Raw genomic sequence first — 19463 nt, forward strand, 5'->3', positions numbered from 1 at the left:
GCTACCCCAAATATTTTAATTTTAGCACCAATTTTTGGGATATAAAGTAAACTGGAGTAAGAGTGAGGCTCCTTTGAACCACCACACTTCCTCATCGCACCTTGACTCTGCTCCCTTTATATGGAACCACAAGGTATGAAATACCTTGGGATAAACATCAGGTCACCAATCAATAAAATATTTCATGCAAATAGACCAGGTCTCCTAAATACTATTACTAAGAGATGGACAGCCTTACCATTATCATTGTGGGGAAGAGCAGAGGTGATAAAGATGAACATACTCATAATATCAGCTATACCACTTTAGTTCCCATAGTATTGGTTTAAAGTAATATATTTTCTGGGTTCTTGTGGAAAGATAAGAAACCTACTCTAGAATTAACCATAAAAAAAACTGTCCATGGCAAAAACTAAGTGTGGATTGGGTGTCCCAGATGTTTTTCTTTATTACTTGTCATACAATGCAAGATACCCACTGTCTTGTGGCTACACAAATGGGGGAATAGCAGGTAGCTGGGTTTGGCTTGAGGAGAAAATTGTGACAGAATGTTACAAGACAATCTCCATATCATCATTATGGTACTACCCTAAATTGCACTATACAATCGATAACCCACTACTTGAGTTTTCCTGTAATGTGGCAAAAACATGCATAAAAGGTAAGCTATTAATGGAACATCCCTCCCTTCATGACCAATATGGAATAATCCCTTGTTTACCGCAGGTGGTAACACACTGGCTAATGCAAAACACAATTGCAATATCACAATGTGTAAGGTATAAAACTATTCAAATGAAGGTCCTGCACAGGGCATACATTACACCACACAGGCTGAAAAAGATGGACCAAAGCCTGTCAGATTTGTGTTGGCATGGCTGCGGTGAGGTTGGCAGACTAATACATCTGTTTTGGAACTGTCCTGACATTAAAATAGTTTGGAATGAAGTAATTGATATGTTGTTTGGAATATTTAATGTATGTGTATTCCACTTAATCCTGTAGTGTGCCTGTTAGGGAGTAGGGTGGATATTATCCAATCTTGTGTCAGACAACACATCATAGCATTGGTTTTCCATCAGTGAGAAACAATCCTGCCTGCTTTAGCATAGATACCTGGCTAAGGAAATTCCTGGACTTGCTATAAATAGAACGATGTGTTTGATGTTTGTCATCATTGAGTTGTTGTTGCTGTCTTATTTGTAATATGGAAAATAAAGAAAATTATAAATAGAAAAAAGGCAGTTACTGCATGCAAAGGATTGTCGACCAAATACTAAACATGAGTCCTTTATTTGGTCTTTTTTTACCTCATTCAGCCAAGGAATCCCATTTTTATTAGTGCAGTTTCACATTTAAATTTGGCTAGAGTGTATGTGGCATTGACCTCAGTGGAATCCCCACACACACGCTCCACACTACTGGCACACGACGGGACCTGTTTTTGCTCATTAGCGCGGATCCCACAGCCTTTTACAGTCTGCACCATAACCCTAAATATGTAGCAGAGCACTGAAGCTGAGGATTTCACAGGGTTATGGTGATACAATACAGAGCCAACAGTTTCCCTGTCAACCCTTTTTTAGACAGTTGAATGGCCTACAGTCATACAGATTCTTGACTATATGCTATACTTCAGCAAATGCGATTAAAAGATGACTATGGACAAAGGCACAGAATGTCAGACAAACCATTTCAATAATTCACTTGCTTTATTAATTAAATCATGTCAAAGAAATTAGGAAAACAAAATTGGCTGACATTTATCAATGCTCACATCATGACACATGGTTTTAAATTGCTTTGTGTACACTGGCAATCTCTTTGATGAGGCCAGACATTAATCTTAATGATTTGACAAGAAGCCTATTATGCACAATGTTGAATACTGTAAGCTACTGCTACAAATTGATTGATCCAGTACTTTCCTAGTCGAGATCAGTCTGGTTTGTACATAGTAACACATCCCTCAGTATTGACATCACATATGCCAGGCTTCTCCAGTTCCGCTCCTAGAGAGCTGCTGGGTGTGCCACACATTCCTTCCAGCCTAGCACTAACACACCTGTTTAAAATTATCAACTGGTCTTCAGTCTGAGCCATGATTTATTTAATCAGGTGTGTTAGTGCTGGGCTGGAACAGATGCCTGCACACACAGTAGCATTCCAGGACCAAAACTGGAGGCCCCTGATGCAGGCTTTAAGAGTTCCATAGATGGTCGTGCTCTTTAGGTGATCTCCTTGAAGGCTCTCTTCTCCACATACTTCAGCTTGTGTCTCCTCTTGAACCTGCAGGAGAAAGAGCACAACTATCAGGCACTGTACTTTCTAAAGCAGGGGTGCCCAATACGTCAATTACGATCTACCGCGAGAGTAGTGCGGGTCGATTGCGTGACATTATTATTATTTATTTTTTTACGACAGACATTTGTGCTTCAGCACGGTACGAGGCAATTGAGCCAGTGTGAGTGCGCCACTTGATTGACATACAATGTGGCCAGTCTGAGATCGCTTCTCTTCTACGGTCACGTGTCATATATATATATATGACACGTGACCGTAGAATGTGTATATATATATACACACACACTCATGTATATATATATTGACTAATATATATATATATAGCATTTTTTTATGTAGGTAGATCATTTTGACCTGGTCATTTTGAAAGTAGCTTGCAAGCCGAAAAAGTGTGGGCACCCCTGTTCTAAAGCATCTTCACAGAGAGCTACAAGTACCAATAAAATAATGTGTATTCCTTTTTTTATAGAAAAATCCATCATAAATTACTTTATTTCCCCCAAGCCTCTATTTCTCTTGGAACACACATTTTCATCTGGTCTGTGTATTGATTTGTGTTGCCAATTCATTTTGGCCCGCTGCCACTGCTAGATGCTCAACAGACGCAAATCCCCATTCCCTACACACACTTCCTTGCTGTAATTGAGTTGATTTTTCAAAGATTTGTACTTTTTGAAGTTGCTTTGAATATCAATACCTTTGCTTGAGTAGCCTACCTTGTAAATTAAGTATTGCACTTCTCTATTGTATTTCAAATAATCGTTACTGAGTAGCCGACACAAATTAGACAACATGCTCTCTTGTTGGCTCTCTGCTTGCTTTGAGAGCCGAGTTATCACTGGGGCTTACTCGATCCGCATCCCCTATCCCCTGTCATACCGGGCTGGCCAACCAGCACTGTGCATTGCAAATCAAGCAGACCCAATGCATCAAAGAGGAAGTGTGAGTGGACAGCAGCAGTCACACTTTCTTGTGCCAGGTCAGCGTAATATGTTCACACAGTCTACATTAACATCCAGCTGATAAAAACAACTAGGGAGAAGTCTGTGACTTAGAGTGTGTTCAGGTAAAGACAAGCAGCTTAGTAAGACAAGCCTAGTATTTCAGAAATACGCTTTTGCTGGATGTCTGGTGAATGACAGCCCCTTCTCATCAATGTATGACAACAATACTAGTTCAACAAAACAAGTGACCACTAATCTTGCTAACTAGTAATAACTAGTAGCTAACAGTTTTAAAAGTGTTCTTCCTTTCTGACTGTTGTATAGTTGATTCACGTACTTATATATACTTGCGTAGACAAATGTACTTGACTTGTAAGTCACTTTGGATAAAAGCGTCTGCTAAATGACTTAAATGTAAATCTAACTACAGCAGCCAGCAGATGAGATAAACATTATAAAATAAATTGACACTGTTAGCATTAAACAACTTAATTAAACAACTTAATTTTGCCAAAAGTTTGTTATTACAGAAACTGAAATGGACTTACTTGGCTCTTTCTCTAGGCTCAATCATGTTCCTCTTCTGTAGGCTCTTGAAGCGGTCCTTGAGGATGCTGCCCTCTGGCTGCATCATTTCATGTGAATAGGAAAGAAAGAAAGAAAGAAAGAAAGAAAGACTGTTTATTTGCTATGCAATCAATTCTCATCAATTGTTGGAATGAATCTTTTTGCACACATATACAATGCAATGCTTTTACATTGAAGAGGGGGAGTGAACTCATGACCCAGGATGTATGAAAAAATACGAATGTGACCGAGCGGATGTGAAAGGGACGATTTATATTGGCAATTCAATACGATGGAGTGGTAACTTGCAATCTCAACGTCGCTGGCTTGAATCGTGGTGGGGATTTTTTATTTTGTTTGTGCTAATTATTGTTGTTGATGCTTATGTTTGCTAATGTCTTCGTCTGACAACTTACCCTAACAGTAACCACTGAAGGTTAATGTCCAATACTGCCTAACTGCCACGCAAGTCGTAATTCACGTACCTAAACCTAACCACTCCAAAAGAATGCCCAATACTACCTAACCGTCACACAAGTTCATAGCTTTTCATATAAACCAGGTCATACGATTTCATACAAACTCGGTGTTCTGCTTTTTGTATATGTCTGTTTGTTTTGATAAAACACACCCAGTTTTTGCCTAAAATAAGACAAATGATACAAATTACAGTTTATTTCTACTTGTAATGCCCTAACATTGTAGATAGCTGAAGGAAGCATAAAGGGTTTCTTTAGAATCTCTCATTTTCTATAAAAGTAAATAAAGTTAAATGCATGTGTCAGTTATGCCTAGGTCTTACCAGAAACCAAAATAAAGCGGCAGCAGACTAAATGCTAAAGCAGCAACAAGGCAACATTTTTTTTCATGCAGAGAAGATCTGCAAGAATATTCTTCTGTTCTTCTCCTGAGAACAGCAGTGAAGCTATCTGCTGCGCTAACATGAATTGCCGGGTGGCAATTGGCCACGGCTCCAGTAGAGGGTGAGAGGTTGGCTTTGTCAGACTTGATTTGGGCTTGTGTCTCATGCCTAAGATATTACAGAAGTGGGGAAACGACGCAAATGTGTGAACTGAAGCAAAATGCTTGTAAGTTGTAAAAACAATAAAAATGTGTGCATAATGACTGATGGAGAATAGTTTTGTTAACCCCTATGCCAGGATTTGGTGAGCCTTAGGCTACATCAACTGTCGTTAAACCTATGCTGCTATGGCGCGTCCTTTGAAACTCTGGGGTGCGTAAAAATTTGACCAGCGACCTCACCCAGTCTCTCCTGGACTGCGTCACCTTTAGTGTTTTCCACAGTCCCAGGGAAACTTCAATGTGTCTCACAAAGTGTCCACAGCACCGACTAGTTGTTATGTTAGTCGACTAATCTGTCCCTACACGATACAGCTCATAGCCATTTTGTGCATAAAAATACATTCGGTACATATCAGTAAAACTCGATATAACGCCAAGCCCTACAATCAGGCCACGGACAGAGTGACCAACCTTGAGTGTCCGCAGGGACCCAGGGATCTCGTCACTTAGCTGCACCTCCAGGTCTGCAGCCTGGAACCTGGGGAGTGAAGGACATTAACATGGTTAAAATGGATGACACTGGGAGGGGGGGGGGCACATAATTTATAAGGAAGTCTTGTGTCCCCAAAAAAAACACAAAATCTCAGTCTCGTGTCCCCAAAATGTCTGTATTATTATTGCCTTTGACCTTACGTTGGACGCTCACATTAACAACACGATTATTTCCACCTACGCAATATTGCTAAAAGAAGATGTTCTCTTTCATTAAAGGATGCCGAAAAATGTATTCATGCTTTTATAAAATCAAGACTCGAGCAGAGCTTCCACGAGGACAACATTGCCATACAAGTGTAGCGCAAGGCATAGTCGCGTAGTGTTGCTTTCAGTTAAAAATGCCCAAAACAGCCACCTATATAGTGCCGAAAACAACACTCACGTGTAAAAAAGAACCTTTGGCTGTACTCACTTGAGCCTGCCGAGACGTCTGGGCATGGCTTTCTGGGCTTCCTGCTTGGCCTTGCGCTTGATCTGCCTCTCTCTGGTTCGCTGATCACGCATCTTCAGTGATGCGTGTATGGAGCGCAGCTGAAATAGCTGCTGACGCTTGTCCGTCACCATGCGCACTTCCTGCTTCTTTTGCTCCTGCACGGCGAAAGAGACAGTAAGCTCCTCACACACTAAACCATTTTACTTTCAGTATGACAGGGTATAGGGTCAGCCTGTATTTTCACTAGGGCTGCAACGATTATTCAACGTAGTCGACTATGTTGATCATGAAAATGGTTTGATTATGAATTTTCATAATGGAGTATTCATTTTTGGCCTCATCATAATCAGTCATATAGGCACTCGAAATACATTTTACAAAGTCCACAGTTAAAGAGAGGATACTCTTTTTAGCGTTAGCTAACCCTCATTTTGGCGATACCAATATCATGTTGCAACACCCAAAATTTAGCATGTAACATCCATTTTATTATTTAGTGTTGTTGTTGTATTACAGTAACTATGACTGTGGTTTCTGCACCAGCTGTGATCCTCTGGAAAAAGTTACCTTGCTGGCTAGTGTGTTTACCATAGGCCTATGCATACAAATTAAAACTTTGGTCTTCTACTTGTGCTAGCGCAGGGGTGTCAAACATACGCCCCGCGGGCCGGAACCGGCCCGCCAAAGGGTCCAGTCTGGCCCGCGAGATGACTTTGCAAAGTGTAAAAATTAGAGAAGACATGAACTGCAATTTTTAAATAAAAGTAACTGCTATTTCAAATTTGTCCACAGGGGGTCGCACACAGTCAAGCAAGCAAACTAATCATGCTGGAGCTGCTGGTAAAAAAAATTGTGTTTACAATCTATTCTACTTGTTCTTTTGCTGTCAACATAACACTTTGTGGCACCCTCATTACCCAAAATGGCTTTATCAAAAAGGAGAACAGTGGACACAGAGTGTAGAGTTTTCCAAGAAAAATTGACCGTTTCCTAATTATTTACAGAGGTGAATGGGAAACCTGTGTGCTTGGTGTGTTTGCAGCAGGTTTCAGTACTCAAATATAATATTCGGCGCCACTATGAGACTCATCATGGCGAAAAATACAACAACTTGCAAGGACAACTGAGAAGAGAGAAGATAAATGAATTGTTAGTGGGTCTGAAAAAACAGCAGTCTGTTTTTACCCATAGCCGAGATATCAGTGATGCAGCAGTGAAAGCTAGCTACCTTAACGTCAGCAAAATAGCATTGGCATCAAAGCCATACTGTGAGGGTGAGTTCGTGAAAACATGCATACTGAAGGCTGCGGAAATCATGTGCCCTGAGAAGCGACAGGTTTTTGCTAACATTAGCCTGACGAGAAACACTGTAGCAGACAGGATTTCAGATCTTTCGGCCAAATGAAGCACAAACTCAGGTCGTTTCGTGGTGTTGATGAGACTTTGACCGTCACCGAGGAGTTCCTTGAGTTGGTGCCTATGACAGATACCACAACAGCAAATGACATTTTTTGAGCGCTGGACAGGGTTGGAGTGGACTGGGCCCATGCTGTCAGCTTGGCTACTGATGGCGTGCCGTCAATGATCAGGAAAAAAGCAGGTGTGACAAAATTCAGAGAGAAAGTACAGGCTGCAAATGGAGGACATGGTTTTTGGACATTTCGCTGTATTTTGCACCAGGAGGCATTGTGTTGCAAGTCGTTAAAAATGGATCACGTCATGAAAGTGGTTGTCTAAACTGTTAATTCCAGCCGAGCCAGAGGTCTGAATCACCGTCAGTTTGACAGCTTACTCAGTGATACAGACGTTACCTATGGCCTGCCATACCACACTGAAGTAAGGTGGTTAAGCCGAGGTGCCGTGCTGAAGCATTTCTTTTATCAACAAGAGGAAATTGGACAGTTCATGGAGAAAAGAGCACTTGAATAATCTGAACAAAATGCTGCAAGGCCGTAAAAAAGTTGTCACACAGTATTATGACAGCATATGCGCATTCAAGTTGAAGCTGACTTTGTGGGAGACACAACTGTCAAGTGGTGACCCTGCTCATTTTCCTCATCTAAAAGATGTGCGTGCGACCGGAGTTAATGCTGACATGAATCGGTACAAAGACAAGATTACGGGATTGCTGCGGGAGTTTGAGCAACGGTTTCAGGTCTTTGGTGAACTTGAGACAGAATTCACAGTTTTTCGCTCGCCATTCACGGTCACGGCTTCTGATCTGCCCGTCGACATCCAACTTGAAATAATTGACTTGCAGTGTGATTCAGATTTGAAAGACAAATTTGCCTCGGCGGGCTTGGACACATTTTATGAGTATCTCTTGCCAGGGTACCGCAAATTGACAGCCCTTGCTGCAAAAGTTTTGTGAACAACTGTTCTCTGTAATGAGCCTCAATAAAACAAAGCTACGCTCAAGGCTCACACACAAGCACTTAAATGACATCCTGAAATTGGCTGCTACTCAGGATTTAAACCTGATATTGATGCACTTGTGAAGGCTAAAAGATGCCAAGTTTCAGGAGCAAATTAAACAGTGTGTAAGCCTACTTCATGTAAAATGCTGCTTAAGACACTTTTGCACCCTAAAGAATGTAGTTCTGTGAAAATGAATACTTACTGTGGAAATATTTAAAGACACTGAACGTTGTGCAATATAATGTCAGTCAGCTTCAGTACAACATAGTTTGTTTTGGTGGAACTCTATTGTTCATGCACTGCCACAACTTTTATGTATTTTTTATGTATACGTTTTATACATTTACAAGGCACGGGGATAACTTAACCTTCTTCCTTAATAGTTCCTACTTCACTTTGCATGGTGTGGTGTGTCAGTTCAGGTGGTCAGGATTACTACACAGATGTGGAAATGAGAGTAAATTTAAAATAATTTCTAGATCTTGACAAGTTGTTTTGATCATAAAGTAAAATACTACATTGTTTAGTTCCAGATAGCTCTGACTAAATCTTTTGTGCCTTTGTAAATTAAATAAAAAAATTTATTGAATAAAAAGTTTAAAAAAAACATGAAAACGTCTTCTTATCCACGCTTTGGCAACTGCAGACCCTACACTTTTTCAGTGCTTTGGCTACCCTTAAAGACGGGCCATCTGTGTGACTGCTTCATTTACACTTCACTATTTTTCATAATTTTTTCATTGGGGAACAAATTCTAGATTTTGGATCGGTGCAGCTACCTTCCAAAAATGTGACTGGTCTATTAACTTGATTTTGGAGAACTGCAATCGTGGTCTTGACAGCAGTTATACGAGTGGGTCTTCCGCTTCCTTGACCATACCATTCATATGCGACTTGCCAAAATGGTAGGGCAAACCAAGCTCAGAGAGAAGCGCAATCACTTCGCTATACTCTCTGGATCCTTCTCTATATGTTTAGGAAAATAGTTCACGTATACGGCTGTTTCCCGCGACGTTTTGGGTTAGGGTCCACGGAACGGTCGTGAAAACTTTTCTGAGAAGGATGTTTGTAGATACACTGTGATCTGTAAGTTGTAATGCACATGTGCAAATGATAAACTGAGGCATAATGTTGAAATTGCACTTATTTTTCTTAAGAAAGTTCAGGTTCATAATGTACTTTTTTGCACTAAAACAAAAAGAATTTGGGGTTGTCGTTATTTGTGGTTATTATGCTATGACTTTACTGGTCCGGCCCACTTAAGATGAAATTGGGCTGTATGTGGCCCCTGAACTAAAATGAGTTTGACACCCCTGTGCTAGCGGGAAGAAGGGCTAGGCTATAGCATAATTTCAGATACAGCATTAGCGATGATTAGCAGCTTCATCTTGTTTTAAAAGCTCTTTCTGAGAATCATTATGTTGCTCCAAAAGACACTGAATGGTCCCAGGCAGTTTTTCAAGACAGTTAGAGGGATTTAGTTATATAGGTTTCATGTGTTTTTCTGAAAGTTGAGAAGATACCATGCATTAGGAGCCGTGTCCACCAAACGCGTTTTTGCCTAGAAAACAGCGAGGTGCGCTGCTTCTGTTCCTGAAACAGCGGCCTTCAAATCGGAGTTGAAAAATGTGTCTGTTGTTGCTAGGCTACCTGATAAAGTGCTTTAGATGGCAAGGTAGCTCGCAACGATTAGTGATTATGCTGACACGTACTTCGTAGGCATTTCTATGCTTGTAACAGAGTAGCTTGCTAACAAGAGGGGGTAAAATACACTTAGAGTGTTTGTTTCATACAAAAAGTATGTATATTTATTTCAGAAACTGTAGTGAAAGAGATCCTTTCCACTGAAGTAGCCAACATCTTGTGAAATTTTCGTTTGTCCTGCCCCTCCATGAATTTGATTGGGCCTATAAACCAAAGTGACATTGACGTGCGACGCTCTATTCCAAAAGTTGAACACAATTCAATATTCAATGAATGCTCCACTAAAAACAGCGAGGTCCATCGCTTTGGTGGAGGAGCGCACAAAACACATCCTTCCCATTGAAAACTGGGAAAAGGCGCTGGTGGATTGAAAAACGTGTCCGGTGGACACAGCCCCTTATATCAATCAAATAAGCAATAAATCCTTTGACGCGTTCAATGGAAATCAGATTACTATCAAACAGAACGAATATCATTTGAGAAATTACTTTTTTTACCAATCCATTTTAAAACAATGGATTGGTAAAAAAATACATCACAACATCCATCCAAATATGACAATTTGCTGCATCTCAGGCTGTGAAGCTTGCACAGGCATGATTTGCATATTGGCAGAGCTGTTTAGCGGTTCAAAACTGTGGGGAACTGCTTGTCTCTCAGTGAAACAGTTCCTCGGATTACCCTACTTGATTTAAAATCTGCATCTCCCTTCCTGATTGGTCCAACAGAATTAACTGTCAGTGTCTGCACAAGATCCGCCCTTATATCACAGTGACGACAAGTCGCTGGGTTAAAGCGTTAGCTCGTGAGAGCGGATGGTCTGCAGCACAAGCTGTGTCTGTCCCTCCAGTCACTCAATACCAGGAGCACTGGTTGTCTTTAGATCTCTGCAGTTGAAGTTCTATACGTCCTAGAAAAGGTTTTACAGTTTTAGAACAGGAGGGTTGTCAGATGGTGTCTCTAGCTGCTTACGCTCGGGTTCAGGATCGGCGACTGTCTGTCATTCCAGACACTACAGCACACCCTGTCTCAGTCACTTCAGTCATTCAATACTAGGAGTACTGGTTGTCCTTAGATTACTGCAGTTATAGTTCTATACAGCCTAGCTGAAATCTTTAGCTGTTTGTGTGGCTTCAGGACCCACAGCCAATATCTTGGGGCGCACCCGCACCAGCCGACTTCAGGGGGTTCAGTCTCATGCATGTCTCATGCTTGTGTCAAAATGCAGAGAAATATTTCCCCGCCACATGGTGTCGCGTGTAGTTGTGTAACCTTCTATGCTATTTTGTATGTATTATTTGATTGTAACTAAGAAAGCTCACAGACTTAGGGGTTTGTTTGAAAGTGAGGCTAGAGTAGAGAGTATGGCAGTGAGTGAGATGTGGTCTGGCCTGCTTTGTGTATGGTCGGTAGCTGCAGTGACAGTCAAACTTTATCAGTGGCAGAAGAGTTGTCACAAGTTTCGCACAAGTGCGACTGACTTAAATTTAAGCGAAGAAGGGATGAGAATGAGTACTTGAACTTCTGTACTTTTTCGATACTTTAAAAAAAAAAAAACTGTACCATACTAGAATTTGTGAGACTTTCGGTAGTTCTGTCAAATGTGTCTCTCACGTCATATAATGATTGAGAGGAATACACCTGTCTCGTCATTTGTCTGAATTTCTCTAGAGGGGAGTAGTAAGCTAACTTACTACTTACCAGTAGTAAGCTAACTTACTACTTACCAGTAGTAAGCTTACTACTTACTAACTAAGCCACACCACGACCCACAAAGCTACAGGAGAGGGACAGAAGAACTTTGTGGCTTTGGAATCTGACTGTGGCTAGTGATGACCCCACTGGCAGAATAGCTAAATATATTGCTGGTATGAGTGTAATCAAATGACAATGCTCACATGAATATTATGTAATATGTTGAAATGCAAATTAAACACATTCAATTATTTAGCTGTAATGAATAATAGGTCTAAGTAATGTCATTTGACCCATATTATGGCTATAGATGAGCAACTTTGCCCTGATATGCATCAAATTACATTTTAAAACAGTTTAGTGTGTTGAGGTACTGAGCATCATTTTGGTATAATTTCGGTATAGAGTATTGTTTTGGTATAGTTCAAGTATTTTGACTTGTTGTATGTGTCATTCTAGAATGATACATTTGAAATAATATGAAAAGGGAATTGCCATGCATGGCTTGTTTACACTGTCTGTGGACAAATAGATTTGAGGCAGCACAGCACATCTTCCTCAGATCCCAAGAGACCTACAAACAACACCACCAGCTGTACAGAGATGCTCTCCAAAGTGCCCGCTCCTCCTACTACTCTGATGTCATTCAGTCAGGTTGTGGTAATCCCAGAGTACTGTTCAGCACTATTAACAAACTCCTCAAACCAATGGACAATCTCTCTCATTCATCCACCACTGACTAATGCAACTTGTTTTTGTTATTCTTTCAAACCAAGATCAACAAAATCTATAACCAGCTGGCTACCTCCTCTGAGCTAGTCTCAACAGACTCCAACATGTTCAGAACTCAGCTGCCTGCTTGGCACCCTCCTAACTCTCTGACCTGCTCTTCCAGCACACCCCTACCCGCAGTCTCCGGTCAGCTGATGCCAACCTCCTTGTCCCCATCACCAGGACTAAACACCAGACCTGGGGGGACCGGGCTTTCTCCACTGCAGCCTCCACTCCTTGGAACACTCGCCCAAACCACATCAAAGAAGCATGCTCTCCTTCAAAAACCCATCTTTTTAAACTTCCTTTTAATCTTTACCAATTTTACTGATTGTGCTTTTGTTTTACTTTTTATTTATCTATCTATTCTTGTTTTCTCCATTAAATGTAGTGTCTTTGAGTACTGAGAAAAGCACTATACTAAATTAATGCATTATTATTTAAATCAAAATGTTTGGTCGAAAGTGATTCTATAGAATATTATAGAATAATCTACCACAAAAACACTTTGTTATAGCGACAGTTCAACTCAGTGTTTAGTGAGTCAAGCTGTGCTGGGGAGAACAATGTGAAAAGAAAATAATTGAACCAGCACAGCACGGTTTGTGTCCATACAATGTGAGAACCATAAGTGGCGTATTTCCTAATTCCGTATTCGTGTAGGAGATGAGCGCAATTGTAGTTGTTTGTGTACCTTTATCTTCTCAGATCTCTCCTTCTTCCTTTGTTTCTCTGTCTTCTTCTCCTGCTGTAGGCACGCACCAAGGGGAACGTCCTCTGTTTCCTCCTTTGCATCCTCCTCTTCCTCTTCTTCCAGTAGCCCTTCCACCTGTTCGTGGAACACAGTCTCCTGCAGGAACACAGATATTTCAGTGACTGGGGGATGATAAACAGCGAAGAGGTGGGGTAGTAATGTCATACCTCAGTGGCTGTGTCGTCTTGTTTGACAGCAAGCTGTCTCTCTATTCGCAGCTCTTCTTTCTGTCTCTTCACCTCCACCTCATGGGCCTCTTGTAGCAAGGCCTGGGTATAAACAGAGAGAAATGTCAGGTAGACAAAGCACTTCAGTGTATAAATGACATGGTATTGGCATAACACTCATCATGAAAAGACAAAAAACATACAACAGCATCCCAAATCTGGTCCTGTAGCACCCAAACTACACTGCTCCCATCGCGGCTCTGTTCTGGAAGCGTCCGGCTGAATCGCTCCCACTCTCGCCTTTGAGACATGCTACACAGGCAGTGTGAGCAATGCGGCCTTACGCCCAATTCGCAGGGCTGGAGTGCAAGTTTCAATTTCAAGGCTATTCTCCCTCCATCCTCGGGGCGACCCAGAGGCGTCAAGAGGAAAACACCACAAGTTCAGTCTAACACTTGACTGAGGGCATGCTTCCATTACAGGCCTTGTGCAGCATCCCCAGTGTAACTCTGACGGAACACAGGCATTACGCTTACACGACTGGAGCAGGGTAGTTTGGGGATAACACACCTGATTGAACAATTTGTGGTCTGGATTGAAGACCATCATTAGTTTATTTATATCAATCAGGTGTGTTAGCGTAGGGCTGGATGCACATCCAATGGCTCTATAGGACAGGAGTTGGAGAAAACAGTGTGAAGTTCTGGATTATAGACAGTCAAAGAACGGAGGACTGTAAGTTACCTGGTGGGAGAAGAAGTCTGGGTTGTAAGAGCCTCCGGGGGCAATGACCTCCACAGCCGGGAGAACTGAGGACTTCTCATTCAGCTTGTCTGGTCGCTAAATCAAAAGGAGCATGATTTTAAAGACAGTCACTGTACAACATTGTTAGTGCTTAAATTAACAAACTCAGGTATACACAAGCAGTAGTTGTGGTCCTCTGTGGCTCAGTTAGTTGAGCATGGCGCTAACAACACTTAGGTTGTGGGTTTGATTCTGTTTTGATATACATTATCCTAGGGCTAGGCGGTTTGGCCAAAAAGGTTATCACAATATATGTTTTCATATCGGTCCATAACAATAATAACAATATACATTAAATAATGCTCTATGTACAGTTTAAAGGGCATTTTCTGCATGGGAATGAAGGCTAAATAAACCAGAAGGTTGTGGTTTAAGATCATGAAACTGTTTATTTTCAAAACATTAAACAGAATGTAAACCAAAATGTCTTAAGTCAATACCAGACACCTAAAAATAGGCATGATAGGCAGAAGGCATGTACCTAGAGGTCACTATATGTATCTGTTACTCTGTATGCATACATTTAAAAAAAGAAAAAGAAAAAATAGACCTCGAAAATTGTCACTTAAATCAAAAGGCCTAAGACCTCCAGCAAGACAGCTGAATTGTTGGCATAACCAACCACATCTTTATATATATATATATATTATAAATATAATAATTAAGGCCTAATGATAAGTGTTGCTTATCAAATAGGTTTTTGTTTTTGTAACTGGTAACTTTAAAACATTGGACAGTTTTATGATACACTGGATGGCTACGTTCCCTTGGAGAAACAAGTGCCAATGTTTGCCTGTTAGCTGAAAAGCTAGCCATTTTCAACTACCTGGGCAAAATAATGGCTTTGTTACCAACTTTATTATCCATAATGTGAATGAATAAACAGGCATACGTCTCTCCCCTCGATCCATGGCTCCCTCCACTGATTGTGTGTGCCCCTCTCCCTTGTGCTCTCAGCACAGGGAGAAAAAAGAAATGCTCTCTTGCGTTCTGCCTAAAGCTGCATAGACACATCTAGCAATTTTGTGTCAAGACTCCGTAGAGGTTGTCAGGCTTAGCTTCAACAGGCCCTTAGATGAGATGTGTTCGGTTCCAATCATTATGGGTTGCATGTATGTTGTGTCATGACTCCTTAGCTAATTTACATGCTACAACGTGGGGTAAACTTTGCTTGCTAGTATTCTGCCACCTTTCTACCGAAACAATAGGAACTATGTAGGAAGTATGCAGTGGAATTAATGTATAGATGTATACCATTCAGGAATCACTAGGAGTATTTTTCCCAGCCCTTGATTGGTTATCGCCTAGCAACTAAACAAAAACATTTTTTTTTCCAAAATGAATGTCAAATGAATGTTATCATTATCGTGGTATATTTTATCGTGATAATTACTTTGATTGTTTTTTCGCTCAGCCCTACATTGTCCTAAACTGACTAATTATTTTATTGGGGTGAACTATCCATTCAAACTTTTTAGATGTAGAAATGTGCTACCCTCACCTTCACAAGCTTCTTTCCAGTTTGTTCAAGGAACCAGGGATCTGCAGTCTCTTTGGCTGAGAGGTGGAGAAAAAACATTGTCACAAACAAACGATAGACGCCAATATAAATTATTTCAAAACAGAGGAAATAATGGGGGGGACTATGCCTGTCCCCAACTCACTCTCTCCTCCCCACAGGTCATAGTAGGGTCTGTCTGGGTGGTTGTTTGCCACAGGCTGTTTCCGTGTCAATGTCTTTGTTGCCTGCCTGAGGTTTAAGAGCCGCTTCTGTCTACGTGACAACACACCCTTGGCAGCGAGCTTCTCAGAGTTCTGGGCAATGCGACGAAGTTTCTTCGCGTTGGGCTGCTGGTGGGCCAAGACACTGGGGGAGAGAGAAATGTTTTAACTGAGGATGTTGCTTCCGTCTCTTCTTTATGGTAGGCTGACGTGTTGTGGTATGTGTCTTTATCTTGTTGTTATATGATGTATGCATGTGACATTTTATGCCCAGAAATAATAACTGGATGCCTTTTCACTTTTTTCACAAAGCGGCCATTGTTCAGAGATAAACAATCTTCTAAAAAGGAGCTAACAGGGTAGGAAGTACAAACACATTGGCAATGCGATGACATTTTTTAAAAGCAATGCAAATATGTGCTTAAATAACTATCTGATTCTGGTAGTAATTATTAACTGCTTAATTTGGTTTGACATCCATTCACTGGCTAGCTATCTTAGAATGTTGCATTTAAGTGACTATGAATAAAGGGAATTGCCATGCATGGCTTGTGTTACACTGTCTGGGGACAAATTGATTTGAGGCAGCACAGCACATCTTCCTCAGATCCCAAGAGGCCATTCACACAACGGCACCCTGAGCTCCATGGTCATCTTCACATTCGCAAAGGAATACTGTGAGTGCAAGGATGCGATCATCACTGGACAGACCATACTATGCCTCATACTGACAGAGCAGACTCCAAAGGTGTGAGTGGATGAGGGAAAGGATACAATGATGGGAGTTTTAGGTCAGGATGATGGGGGTGAGAGGGTGAGGGGCAGAATGACAGGAGGTGGGATGGTAAGGGCCAGAGGATAGGGTGAAAGGTGAGGGAAAGAGAGGATCAGTGAAACTCACTCTTTAGGTGGAGGGACGAGGGAGTCATGCTGCAGTATCAGATCTATCCTCAGAGGCCGTGATGCTTTTCCCTTCTTCCCCTCTTTGACTTCTAACACCATTAACAGATAAACAGATTACATTCATGACACTGAACATCTTCAGCCAACAACAAATCTTAAATGGAATATTGCTTCCAAGTCAACACAGCAACATGTAGTTAGTTACCTGTCTGGACTGTTTTCTTCTGATCTCCAACGTCCACAAAGAACAGGCTATCATCTGGCTTTTCAGATACCAGACCTCTGTCAAATACAAAAAAAAAAAAGAGAAATGCGTCATATTGGAGGGTATTGGTTGTACCACATCATCTAACAGCGATCAAATAGAATGCTTGTTATGTGTACTTTTCGATAACAATGTTTTGCTAGCTAGCTATGCTAACAATTATCAGATAGCACATGCGCTTACCCCGTAGCCCTCTCCTGAAGTCTCACATCATCCAGAAACTCTTCAACATCTTGAATGTCACTGTGTTTGTTCCAACTCTTTTTCTTGTTTTTATTCACACGTTTTCTCCGGCCACTGGTCAAGTCATTGTGGTCGGTCGACGACTTAAATGATAGAAATCCAGCTTGCCCAGCCGCCACGCGTCTAACTCTTCTGACCGCCGCCATGCTGGATAACCGTATAGATACTAACGGCGTGACGTTTACTGGGATACGGAAGTGCGGTTTTCCCATGCTTGGCGGTGAGATGATCGAAACCGGGCGAGGGAGGAACCAGTTCTTTCATATAAGCTACATATATATTTTGTCAACACATTTTCGTTTGCTGTCAATGTCAATTCTGCACATTTTTAAAAAACAACTTTAAACACGTTCGGTAGTGGGGGGCATTACTAAATAGTAAACCAATCCAAGACTAGTGTTACTAGTCTCGCGCTATCTCGTGACCTTGAGTCTGCCAAACACATTCTTCCGAACTGAGTGACGAGGAAGTAAACAGACACGCCGCAGACAGGTATGAAAAACCTTCGCTCAGCGTCAGTGGCAGAATTACCATCATGAACAAGTGTTATGACATCAGGTACGTACGGTGTTTTGATTATTCGGAATCTTTTGTGCTTGCTATTCTTAGTACATGTTGAACTAGAACCTTAGGTGCAGTTTCATCACTGATGTCTTGTATATTACCTGTACCACCACAGCGTAATGACACAAAACGATAGTGGGGAAAGAGAGATGATAGCCCCATCAGTTCCCCTCACATTATTAGATGTCTTAAAAGTGTCTTAATCTCAAAAGTGATTGCTGTTATTGCAATATTAAGCTTTACGTTTTCAGGGAATCTGTAAGTGCCCATTTGGATTTGAGGTCAGGAGATGGCTTTGAGTGATAAGTACAAAATGACATGTTTATTTGTACATACATATTAAATACCTCTCATCTGTTTCTCATCAGGCCAGGACCATCTGTCATCTATCTTATACGGTCACATTATATTATAACAGATAACGGTAGTTGTGTAAGAACAATAACATTAACATCGTACCTATAGCCTTGTCAATGTTTGGTGAAGGAGGATGGCAGAATAGGTTGTCATTACACACTGTGTAATTGATTCCTATGCAAATCAGAGACCGTATAAAAACAAAGATATTAATTCCAAAATTACATGAACTATTGTCCTTGCATTAAGATGGACTCAATTCAACTTATTGAGTGATTTATTGATGACATTTTTGCATTTTAGCTCATTTTAAGAGTCATAGCAAAGGGTCTGAATACTTATGTACATGAGGTCTTTCTGTATTTTAATTTGAATACATTTACTGAAATTTCTAAAAACCGCTTTGTCATTCTGGGGTATTGTGTGTGGATTGATGGCAAATTCTTTTAATTTAATCCATTTTAAATTGAGTTTATAACACAACAAAATGTGGAAAAAGTGAAGGGGTCTAAAAACTTTCCAAAGGCACTGTATGTGGCCTTCACCTACCACTGGCAATTCTATCCCAACATTCAAAGTTAGGAATAAAGGTTAACCTTGAAAAGGCTTGTGCGTCTTGAAAGCATATAATTTATCAGCATGAGTCTATAACATTACATTTAAAAAATGAATACAGAAATAACATCTGCATTACTTTCCATTTAGTAAGATGTTTGGGATACAATGATATTAACAACTATTTGTCCTAAGGCTACTTGGCAGTTCTCATACTCTCTTGACACAGAAACAACCGGCAAATACTTCCTGTCCTTGTAGGCCAAGTCTGATGTGCTGGTCCACCAGACCTTCCAAGCATTTGGGTGGAAGTGTCCGGGAACAAGATTTATATCATAAATACCCTTACTATAGCTGGCTACAAATTGGAGTTGGTGACTAATACTCACTTAAATTTCTCTAAATATGTTTACTTTGTTGAACAAGACCAGGTCGCAAGTCAATACTCTGAAGATGTCCTATAGACCATGTAAGCAAACATTCTCATTCTCATTGTCAACTCATTCTCATTCATCATTAGTCATTATGAATTTTCATAATCATTCATGGCAGCATTTGCTTCAGAATGTGTTTAGAAACATCTGCTTGTTAGGGACTTCAGATGAAAATTACCTGTGTAGCTATACTGTATCTGGTACAGTTCTGGTGATCAGTTCTCACATTTTAATATGTATGTTTTTATTGTACATTGTCCCTGTCAAATAAATGTAATAAA

At 40.8% G+C, this 19463-nt stretch overlaps 1 protein-coding gene across 1 annotated transcript; it reads right to left on the reverse strand.

The window, feature by feature from the left end:
* Nucleotides 1–1699: 1699 nt before the first annotated feature.
* On the reverse strand, nt 1700–17418 carry nop53 (NOP53 ribosome biogenesis factor; the record flags this gene model as incomplete). The annotated part of the gene is made up of 12 exons (XM_083696129.1): nt 1700–2289; nt 3797–3873; nt 5310–5376; nt 5806–5981; nt 13109–13264; nt 13336–13437; nt 14080–14175; nt 15641–15696; nt 15804–16006; nt 16763–16853; nt 16970–17046; nt 17213–17418. 12 exons carry the CDS (start codon nt 17416–17418, stop codon nt 2229–2231), a joined length of 1368 nt encoding a protein of 455 aa, XP_083552255.1. The 3' UTR covers nt 1700–2228.
* Between the last annotated feature and the right edge of the window lie 2045 nt (nt 17419–19463).

Source organism: Argentina silus, assembly GCF_951799395.1.
Source record: "Argentina silus genome assembly, chromosome: X".
Taxonomy (NCBI): Eukaryota; Metazoa; Chordata; class Actinopteri; order Argentiniformes; family Argentinidae; genus Argentina; species Argentina silus.